This window comes from Danio rerio, chromosome 4 (assembly GCF_052040795.2).
Source record: "Danio rerio strain M-AB ecotype USA chromosome 4, GRCz13ab, whole genome shotgun sequence".
NCBI lineage: Eukaryota > Metazoa > Chordata > Actinopteri > Cypriniformes > Danionidae > Danio > Danio rerio.
Genome location: NC_141024.2, coordinates 20,900,977 through 20,913,171, shown reverse-complemented (window position 1 = coordinate 20,913,171; position 12,195 = coordinate 20,900,977). Strand labels below are relative to the sequence as shown.

The following is a 12,195-nucleotide window of genomic DNA, read 5'->3' as shown; positions in this document are numbered from 1 at the left end:
GCTTAAGGGGACAATGACAGGGAAAGCAGAGCAAGCTTAGGTCAGGCTACAGCCCAGAGTGCCATGTGTGTGTGATTCCAGTGCCACTTCAAACATGCTGCAGTTTTAAATAGATAATATGAACTTTATGGGGCTTACAAGACAGCCTTAAACTGCATTTACAAGGCACTTAACTGCATTAATGTCATCATGGAAACTAAAATAGTTAGAGATAAAATAATTAGAGGTTTACAAAAATGTTTGCATGAAATTTAATTTATTTTCTGAATGATCTTACTGTAAACAATTGATATGTTTACTAAAAAGCACAAGCTAATCTTCTTAGATGTCTCCAATAATCTGCCTATTATATTATTAGAGGTGGATTGAACCTACTGTCTTTTTCAGTAATAGCAACGCCTAATAATTCAACAGTCAAATCTTCTGTTACCCTTCAACTTCAATACAGAGTAGCAGTTTTTAAAGGGAGTTTGTTTGTTCTTGATTTAAAATTTAAAACACAAACATATCTATAACAAGAAGTCAACTTGACTAAACTCTATAATAACTTATTTCAAAATACAATTCAACAGCTTCTTTAAATAACCCACTATTGCAATATAAATAAATAATAATCATTTCATTGATTGATAATCAATAACTTCATATTGAAATAACTTTCAGTCCATACGTTTTATTTATTTAGATAGTTAATTGTTTTCAGCTGGTCCAAATACAATTTTTTTAAGCTTCAAAGCTTTACCATGGTCAAAAAAATATTTAAAAAACAAAAACTGTAGTAATTAATTTTTTCGTTTCTTGTCGGCTTAGTCCCTTTATTAATCCGGGGTCGCCACAGCTGAATGAACCGTCAACTTATCCAGCAAGTTTTTATGCAGCGGATGCCCTTCCAGCCATCTCTGGGAAACATCCACACACACATTCACATACACTACGGACAATTTAGCCTACCCAATTCACCTGTACCACATGTCTTTGGACTGGAGGTAACCTAGGCGAACGCAGGGAGAATATGCAAACTCCACACAGAAATGCCAGTTGAGCCAAGGTTCGAACCAGAGACCCAGCGACCTTCTTGCTGTGAGGCAACAGCACTACCTACTGCGCCACTGCCTCGCCATGAGTAATTAATATAATATAATATAATATAATATAATATAATATAATATAATATAATATAATATAATATAATATAATATAATATAATAATGAGAAAATTGAAAATTTCGATTCAACTTTAACAAAAAAGTTGCAAAAAATGTTGCTAACAACTTCTACTGGGAAAGACGTTTGCATCATTAGACTGACTTTACAACCAGGAACAGTGTGTTCATAGCTGGTATGGGGGCCCAAAGACCCTCAGCACCATCTGCTTGAGACATCAGCCGCTCTGAGGTCAGAGCCTAAATGTCTCATATCACATTTTACAAGAACACTGCTGAGATTTAGGGATAAAAGATAACACTTAAAATGAAGCAGTACATTTCTGAGAGAAAGCAGAGCGGTTTAACATGAGATTACACCCACAAAGCTGCTTGGCACCTCCAAAAGGTGAGCAGGATACTGATAGAGCAAAAGCTGAAGCTGACAATAGGAAAATGAATCTGGCCCTCTCCCTCTCTCTCCTATTCGTATTCCTGTAGCGTGCTCTCTCTTGCTCCCTGTGCTTATAGTAAGTCTGAACCAGGCCGGTCCTCCATCTCTCTTATGCTGGCACCGAGACAGGAGAGCCCATAGTGTATCTGTAATGAATACAAATCCCGATACATTACTTCTGGCTGCAGCCCAGCCCCAGCGCTCAACCACTTCCTGTTCCCCAGTGATCAAACTGCCGACTGTATTAATCAGAGGTGTTAAACTGAGGTTTGTGTCCTGCTGGAATGTGCAACTGGATTCCTCATCATACTGTAGCAGAGACATCCAATATGGCTTAGATACAACAGGACGAGTTGTTCATCAGTTCTGGTTGGTGGGATGCGATTCTGGACTGAATTTAAAGGAGAACGAGCCAACCAGACATTTACAAGATGCTTTGGTATTTGAGCTGAAATATGACGGCAGCAAAGATCCACCACAGAATTTGGAAACTTGGGCCAACTGAACAGAATCTTTAAACTCTTGACAAGTCAACACTTGTGAGCACTTTCCTTAATCTAAAAACAATGACTCAGGAAGCTTTTATATTTATTTTCTGAACCTTTTGCTCACAGTCCTGCACTGTTACTGCTGAAACTTAGATCTTAGGTGCAAATACGTGAAAATAAGTTTTCAATTGATGAATATTTTGTCAGGATCACACAATATTTGCCCAGGAAAAAAAGTATTTGAAATTCTATAATCTGAGGGTTCAGAAAAATCTAAATACTGAAAAAATCACCCTCAAAGTTAAATAAATTAAATTCTTAAAAATGAATATTACTAATCAAAAATTAAGTTGATATGTTTACAGTGGGAAATTAACAAAATTGTCTTCATGGAAGATAAATTTGATTGCAACATTGATCGTGCAACATAAGACTTCAGTCCAGGGTCACATATTAGTGCTACCTTTATGGTATGACCATCCCACACTGTCAAAACATCATAAAATACACAAACAGTACAAATTAATATGGTTTAAGGGTGATAATAGGAGCTTCTGCCCTGACAAGTTATATGAACTCAGTTAAAGGAACTAACCACTAAGATGGTCCCCAAGAGAACAATAATTCCCCCTTGCCAATTTTCCTCATGAAGTCTCATTGCCACTAGAAGCTTTTAAGTGATGTATGCTTTTCAACAGCGATGTCAAGGGTGAAATCTCCAATATCTACATACTGTATCAATGACAAAATGAGAAAATAACACAACACCCTCAAAATCCATGGACAAAAGCTATTACAGGAAAACATTAGCTTTATATGTTTATCTCTTATAAAAAATATGTAAGTATTTTATAAGGCATGTATTTAGCTAACATACACAATATGTAATTTGTAGTTCCAATTGTGCTGTAGCTCCTATAAAAAAATGTTCCACCAAAAGGTCTTATTATAATTGAATTCCTTCTCTTTTCCTGTAGTTGCTCCAAAAAAGAAGACATTTCACAACATCCGTTATAAATTCAACAATAAAAAAGTTCCTCTGGTGCAAAAGCCTATATTACTGGCTTGACACTACTGTACCTAAAATCATACTTGGTATGTGGTTTCCTTTCTGAAATAATCTTGCATCACACTCGATACACTGAATTGCTCTCAAGAGAATTGATTCTCATTTGTGCTACAGGACAGTGTCAAAATCTAATCTCTTTTCCTGTTAATTTCGACAATGCTTTTTGCATGTACCCAGTATTGCTTTCCTCCCTGTAAATGTATTAATGATGTCTTCAACTATTGAACACAGAGTAACTAATCAACTATGACATTAGTAGATACGGCACATTTTAAGGGAAATTAAACAAGTCTCACTTGATTTGAGCACTTGATAATAGATCTTATGTTTTATCTTTAATTTCAAGCTTGTTCACTTATATTGCTCACAGACATATGTTAAATAATTCAACATATTGTGATAATGAACATGCACAATATTGATTTTGTTGGCACCTCAAAACAACGTAAATAGCTATTTATTTTTCTTCAGCCAAATGGCTGAAGACTTCATAAGCTATTTACTTTGAAACATTAACATTTTCACATGGTAATCTGGCCAACCACATGCTGAAATAATGGCTGAAAATGTGACTTGTTCATTAACGCTTTACAAAATAAGCTGTTGATTTAACTCCACTCACGATGAAAACTACAAAAGCATTTATTAATTTTACAAGAACTACATTTGTTAATAAAAAATGACATATTAAAATCAAAAATGTAATTATTTTATTAAATGGAGGTAACAATTTTAATTAAAATCCATTTTTTAAACAACATTAAGACAGGAATTGTAATAAATGCGTTTTTTTTTTTTAACTGTTGATTTTAATTGTTTTTCTCGTCCTCATGTAAAATCCATAAGTGTAAAACCCCAGTGACCAAAAGGCGAATCAAAACACAACACAATCTGTTGGGTTCTCACGAGGCATGCCCTTAGCATTTGCATGTACTTTAAGTGAGGTTTTACGTCATCCGGACCTGACGAGCAGCTGTGTTATCAGATCACTAACCGAAACACAGACTGAATTGTAACTCTTGGATCTTTAATATGCACTTCTCAGGCTGTGTTTGATAAGCCTTGTGCTTGATATATTCAACTTACTGTGTACAGAGACGTACAGAGACATTTTGAGAAATAGACCCTCGAGAGGAAAAAAGGTAACTTTTCTTATTTGTTTTTATTTGTTATAAATAAAACATATTAAAAGATAGTCACACAAAATTCACCACATACACTCTCTTCAGTGTTTCCAAACCAAATGAGCTTTGAATAATGTTGGACAACGATAGCCACTAACATCTATAGAAAAAAGTTTATAATACTATGGAAGTTTAATGGCTGCTGGCAGACAGAAGCATGTCTGCAGAGCATGTTGTCTTTTATATGTAGATCAGCTGACAGATCGCCTCTGCCTTTCTTCAGTGTCTGCATCTATCTGGTGAACAGCGCTGACCGTTAGAGCCAATCACAGCCATTTCTGTTGAGTGCATGAGCACAATGCAATCATAGGTGTTTAAGAACATGTTCGACCATGCTCAAAAAGCAACTGGGGTTGTTATTTACTTTTGTGTAGTAATTGCTCTAAATGCTCATGTAGTCTTCTGCGCCTGTACTTCAGTTTAATGCTTTTAAAAAGTGTGTGCAGGTAAGTTTAAAGGTAGAGTTCATGTATCTGAATGCTTAAATTAAAAGACAAAATTGTATTCTTGTATTATAAAGTCAAACTTTTGTGGATGGAAAGCATCGTCAATGCACTGTGATGCACCGAGATATCAAATTGAACCCAATCGATGACATGATAACAGTAACCAAACCAAACCATGAGACCAGTGTAGGTTCACACACATAGTAATAAACCTACCAAAGCCACATACCTACTATGTAGTTATCTGAGAACAATTTAATTCAATTATCGACCTTTAAAACATTTGTTTACTCTGAACATGAAATGTAAACAAATAAAATGTAAATAAATAGACAAATAAAAAATGGTAGCGCCATAAGCCTATTTGCTCATATGTGAACAATATCCATATAATAAAAGTTTAAGGTTACATCAACATATATTTTAGAGCTCACTTTGATTGCTTAGCAGCAGGTTGAAATACACACAATAAAAGCATTTTAAAGATTAACTATGAAATGGAAAGCTGACATATTTGTTAGGAATAACACAGCTTTCACCACATTTTACTTAAATTACTCAAATCCAACATCCTTATTTCTGACATTGCTGATAAAATCTACTTGACTGCTGCTACAATAGACTAACCTTACTCCACTACCAAAATGAGATCCAAACTACTTTTTTTTAGCATACTGTATCATGAGGTCCAAAAGGCACCACATACAAAGCATGACCCTTTTAACAGCTTGTTCACTGAAATCAATCAGGTCTTGGAGAGTTCTCCATCCCTGTTAAGCAGAAAGCAGCTCAGGGCTGACGGCCGTGGAAGTAGTCCAAAATGCTTTTTTCGTTCTTTTTCCATATCCCACATTTGTCTTTTCAGCTACTAAGGTGTCCCATTGTGGTTTCCTAATGGTAAACTCTACCTCCATAACCATTAAACAACTCAAAGTACAAACAGAGACAATATGTTTGCGAAAAAAATAATAAAAAAGAGGTTTTACTCTTTGTAAACCTACCCTCCATTCATTTTCTGAGAAGCAATAAATCCTAACCCAATCCAACAGGAATCCTTGATTCAGTAAAAGAACCAGTAAAAGAAAAAGAGTTCACCAGGCATTAAACACACCCACATTTCCTCCTGGGCCAACCTTCCACTGCACCTGAAGGGCACCTTGAGGAGATTCAGGCATTTCATTACTGAGCCACGTTTCTTCTATCTAATTACAACACAGCAAATTGTGCTCTGGGATAATGTATTTCCACTCAAAATGTATTCAAATAATTAATCAATTTATCACCTGCATGCTAACGACAGGTTTAATGTACACTCATTATGGCTACATGCCAATTACCTACACTGCCCAGAGCTCATCCGTCTATAATCAGATAAGAGTCATGCACATGTGTCTGCAGCTGCATAAACAGAAACACAGAGAGATCAAACCAACCAAGAATAAAAGCAGAGAACTATATTACACAATTAGCCAGGTTTTAGAAGCTTTAATCCACATCTAACTAAAACGCTCAAGACGCAATTATGAAATCAAAGCCTATGTCTGTTAACTTTAGGGCTAAAATATATGTTAGCTCTCCTAATCAACGGCAAAGTTTGCACTTCTATGAAAAATCTTAAAGAAAACACTGACATAAAAGCAATACCCTCTTTAACTGTGTCTCTTTAGCCTTAACACAGGTTTTGGATAGTAGATTATAGACTAAAAATAATAAATACTTTTCAAGATGCTGAAAGAACACAGTGTAGCTCGGCACTGTCCCCACTTGTGAAATCAATTTTTATTATTTAGAAATCAATTTGTTTTACTGTGGACTGTAACATTTTAAAACGGCACTAAAGACACTGAAATGGAAATACATAAAATGTACCTCTCATTCTTTACATCAAAAGACAAAGTGAAAACAGATCTTTGACCCAAGCATTTAAGGTTTTTTAATGCAATAATTGGCCATAGGGAAAGATGAACTTCTGAATGAGAACATTTTGTTATAGTTAAAGTACTGCATGGTTAAGACAGGACACATAACTTGCTATAAATGGCTGAAAATTGTAATTCCATCTTCTGAGAAATAGAAATGAAAGAGTCTTTGCCACTGACTTAATATCTGCCCATGTCCTTTGCAAGAGGACACAGTTCTCAGCTGTCTAATATACCACCAGAGGACCTCGCTTGAATAATTTGTGTCAAAGTTAGTGGAAAAAAATGCAAAGATGCAATACCAGAAAATGGAAGGTTCCTGAAGCTTAATCCAGTGAATATTTTATCCACATGGTTTTAGGTATGCAGTTTCTTAGCCAGTGCAGTAGAATTTTAGAGTCTGCATGGCTAATGCTTCTGATGGACTGACTAAAGGAATGTTATTTAGGGTGATTCAGGCAATGCTTACAGGAATAGTTTACCTAGAAATGACAATATTGTCATCATTTACTCACTTCCATGTAGCTTCAAATTTGACATTCTTACTTCTTTGGAACATAAAAGAAGACATTTCAAAATGTGGTTCAGCTATTTTTGTCTGTTCCACACTGCTTACCAGTGTATGGACAAAAATATGTGCTCAGGACAAGAAAGATATAAAGGTATAGGGACAATATAGACACAGCAAATTACAACATCCAACCCTTTTAAATTCGGTTTATGCTTTTGCAAGTTTAACCCCTAACTGTACTTCCAAAGACATTCATTCATTCATTTTCTTTCGGCTTAGTCCCTTTATTCATCAGGGGTTGCCACAGCGGAATGAACCGCTAACTTATCCGGCATATGTTTTACACAGCGGATATGTTTCCAGCTGCAACCCAGTACTGGGAAACCTCTATACACACTCATTCACACACATACATTATGGCCAATGTAATTTATTCAATTTACCTATACTGCATGTCTTTGGACTATGAAGGAAACCGAAGCACCTGGAGGAAACCCGAAGGAGATCATGCACACTCTACACAGAAATGCCAACTGGCCCAGTGGGGACACTAACCAGCAACCTTTTTGCTGTGAGCCGACAGCTCTAACCACTGAGCCACCGTGTCTCTCTCTTCCCAAAACATGTAGAGTAAAATAAATAGTGAAAGATTTGCTTATCAAAAGATGAGTAATGGCATGGTGTTTGGTAGAAAAAAAAACAACCAATCATAAAATGCTTCAATGCGTATCTCATTAAATATTTATGGGGTTTGTAAAGTCACAGAAACATTCATGCTCTGTTTAGTTTCTGTATCTGAATATATAATGAATTGAACAATGACAGCAAACCCTAGTCTTTGTTTCTCTTCTTTTTTGTTCATTCTTTGTTTTTATTTTTTGTAATATAGACAAAGACAACAAGAACATATTTAGGCTACAGGAAGGCATTTACATGGTCCACAGGTAAACAAGCTTAGTAAAATATGTTGTACTTGTCCAATTAATGTTATTTACATTGTAAATATATAAAGAAGGGCACCAACTCAGTTTGGTCAAATACAAATGAAATCTGACTGCATTTTTCAGTTCATCTCTAATTCAGGTATGAACACATCATTCAAAACCCATGAAATATTTGTTCATCTACAAAATCATAATTAACTTACGCAATTTCTTTAATCACCTAAACAATAAATCAATGAGTAATCATTTACAGCATGCAGATTTGATTACAGATGCTTAAGCGTGCTTGTTTGACATCTAGGAATTAATTAGTATTTTTGCATCATCCCAGAATGATGAGTTTACACTTATGTTGATTCAATAAGAAGATATTTTTGAACAATATATTTCAACCATTTATGCCCTTAAAAGTCACTAAACAAACTGAAAGTTTCAAAACAAAACCGAACCTTGTTAATTAAGACTGAATTAACAAAATAGAATACCACTGGGATTAAAATATCATCTTTGGTGTTTGACAGACAAAGACAAGAGTACAAAATGAGGATGAACAATTAATGACAGAACTTTCATTTTCGGGTGAACTATCCACTAATTCCCAAGGGCTAGTTCAACATGCAGTTGATTTACAAATCCTTGTAGGGCTAATATTCGGAGGGCTATGGGTTCGAGTCCCCGGGGCTTAATGTCTTCAAGCAGAGCTGCATTGTGCCATGCTGATGTGGCTGGAACAGCAGGTGTGTGTCTGCTTTTGTCAGAGAGTGCCAGAGCGAGTAAACTGTTTAGATAGAGTCCATCTGTGCTCGGCACTGCGGAGAACACAGCGGCGTCCAGTCAGCAGCTTTAGGATGGTCCACAAAGAAATGGTCATCATATGGATCCAGGATGAATCATAGCAAGGATGCATGGAGGAAGATGTATAAAAGAAGTATTGGCCTTTAAAAGTGCACTGCTATGCCTCTCTTTCTGCTCTTTTCATCTCGACGCACAGGTCTCGAACATGTGATGTCAGCATTTTTATAGTCATTCCACGCTGGAGCAGTTCTGACCCAAAGAATGTTGACGTCCTACGTCTGGCAAACAGCGGCACCCTCTAATCAAGGCCCGAGTCACCATCTCACTCACCACATGTAGATTTATTGCCTCGCTGTGCACTTGTGGGGCTCTTTTCAAGCATCGTGATTAATCGGCCAAGGACGGCGATAACAGAGTCATGACATGCCTGTTTTCCACTCAGCTTCATTCATTTGTCTCTGAAGGTCGAGAGAGCGGGAGAGAGAGACTGTGAATTGCGGAAGAAGCAGAAAAGGAGGACGACTGAATTGGTCTTCGCTTTCCTGGGCTGCTCAGTATCATGGCCGGTGTTATTATTTCCACCGGCAGCCTGTGTTTGTGTGTCGTTATGTGCCGTCACAGGGAATTATGGGAGTCTTGGGTGATTAGCACTGATGAGAAGCAGATGGCTGCAGAAGTACAGTAAGACAACGCAGTGTTAGCATTTAGCATGCTAGCCAGGGTTACGCTGCAGCTGACACCGTTCTTGTGCCGCAGCAGTGTGTTAAACGCTTGTAAAAGCAGGACTTTGAACAGAGCTGAAACAAAGCACACATGCATACGCATTCGTTTACAGCTACAGACAGACATTTGGCTATTGCATGCGGTTCAGGGAAAAGGGAGGTGAGTTCTGATCCTTGTGCCAGAACAGAATTGGGCCCAGACCCAAACGATCCATCACGATAAGTTGTCACGAGAGACTTGATTGCAGCAACATGGCTGAGAGATCATGTTCCTTCTAATGCCTGTGTAAACACAGTGTCAGTGTTACTACGGACCATTGAGCCTGTTTTAGAGCACATTTTCATGCCCGTCGTGCAGGTCGAACAATTTGCTGAGGCGGTAAAGCTTAAAAAGGCCCAGTGGATTTAGTCTTGAATGATCAAAAAATTAACTGTTAGCTAATTAACTGGTTTAGTATTGATTGAGAAACAAGACCCTGGAAAAGCATTAAAATGGCTGGGAGAAATGCTGGGTGTATGAGAGAGATAGAGAGAGAAAGATGATCATGAGTTTGTGTCTTCCTGTTGAACAGGAAATCTTTTCAGGCTAATGCAATTACTCCAGAAATCTAAGCTTAATCAAATAAGGTTTAAAACACTGTATTCGTCTGTTTCAGTCATGTGACCATTTAAACCTGGGATATGAAATAAAGGTCACCTGTTGTTTATGATGCTGCTCTTATTTGTAAATAATATAGAAAAGACTTTGTTATAAAAATTTCATTTTGCTAAAAAATGATGCGAGTCCCGGCTGGGTTAGTTAACATTTCTGTGTGGAGTTTGCATGTTCTGTGTGGTGATCTGGTTTCCCCCAGTCCAAAGACATGCACTATAGGTTAATTGAATAAACTTTATTAGGCATAGTGTATGTGTGCAAATGAGAGTGTATGGGAGTTTCCCAGTACTGGGCTGCAGCTGGAAGGGCATTCGCGGAGTAAAAGATATGCTGGAAAAGTTGGCAGTTCATTCTGCTGTGGAGACCCCTGATGTATCAAGGGACTAAGCCGAAGGAAAATGAATGAATGAATGAATGAATGAATGAATGAATGAATGAATGAATGAATAATTAGTAATTTAGTTTTCGAAAAAAAAACATCTTACTGCCCTCACATTTAAAAAATAGTGTTAGAGTAATTAACAATTACTTAATATGCTTTTATTTAACAGATTTTTTTCAGACAATGGAAGTTAATATCAGATTTCACAGTCATAATTTAGTCAGATTCAATTTAACTATGTTATAATGTAATTGACCTAGGTAGTGACTGCTATCATGTAAAAAAAGTACAAGATAAGAAATATAATTGCTCTAGTCTGAACATTTTTAATAAAATGAGCAGTGACCGAAAGCTATAATAACTTATTTATTTATTTATTTATTTTTTTGCATTCTTCACGCATACAGTAAATAAAGCATTCATAGCATTAGCTACTCTCCAAGTAAATAATGAATATGGTATATCTTGGAAAATTATTTGAATATCAGTGCATTAAGGCTTCACTAACCAATTTTTAGATTAAAACAAAATTCTAAAACTTATCTGGCCCCTAATTAAAACCCCTTTCTGAAGCGCATGATTTCATAACCTTTTTTTTTTAACTGGGAATGAATACTGAGAACAGACATGGGACGATAACCGTTTTTAAGGTTTACCACGATTTGGAAAAAGTCATGGATTTTTTTTATATCTTTTAGGACAACAGTATCAACAGCAGAAGAAAAGATATCGAAAGATGCCGTTTTAAATGGTAAAGAAATCTGTGTTTTTAAAACAAACAAAGACAGCAGAAGTCAATGATTCATGTTTGCTGTTATAAAATATTATGAATGTTTCTCAAAATAAAATATATTTTGTTCAAATAGAAAAAAATGTTTTTATTTTTTACCCAGACTTTTAAATAGAGCATGTTGTAGACCAATACCGTGAAACCATGATATTTTTATCCAATGTTATTATACCTTCAGAAACTTCAGACAGTAGATCAACAAAGGTGAATATTGCCTAACTTTAAGTTAATCTGTATACGGGACACATAACTAATGTAAGTTAATGTACAGCATTTACTAACATGAAAAATGCCTGTACAGCATTTATTAATCGTTCAACATTTAATGCATTATTAAAATCACATGCTCGGCTTGTTAGTTAATGAACCATAAGTTTTCATGAACCAACAATGAACAACTAAAAAGTGTTACCATGTAATATAATATTCAACTAAATGCTCTTCCTGTAGCTTATGGATAATTAATGGATTTTCTGAGATAAAAAATGTTCACCCATTATTTACACATTATTTAGCTATTAACATGCAGACGAAATAATAATGATTGAGAGATTACATACTGTATGAAACATGATGCGCTTAAATATGACAAATGGTTTCTTTGATCAGTAGTCTTAATATTTACTAAGCACTCTTACATGTCAGCGGACATTAGAACTGATCAAAACTCCATTTAAAATAGACTGTAATCAAA

The 12,195-nt window shown here is 36.0% G+C and overlaps 1 protein-coding gene across 36 annotated transcripts in view; it reads right to left on the bottom strand.

The window, feature by feature from the left end:
• cacna1c (calcium voltage-gated channel subunit alpha1 C) overlaps nucleotides 1-12,195 on the bottom strand; it is a 171,179-nt gene that overhangs the window by 126,453 nt on the left and 32,531 nt on the right. The window contains exon 1 of one of the 36 annotated variants that reach the window (XM_087246000.1): nucleotides 5,785-5,848. Within the exon in view, the coding sequence (XP_087102126.1) occupies nucleotides 5,785-5,791 (7 nt within the window). The 5' untranslated portion in view covers nucleotides 5,792-5,848. 36 annotated transcript variants of the gene reach the window in all.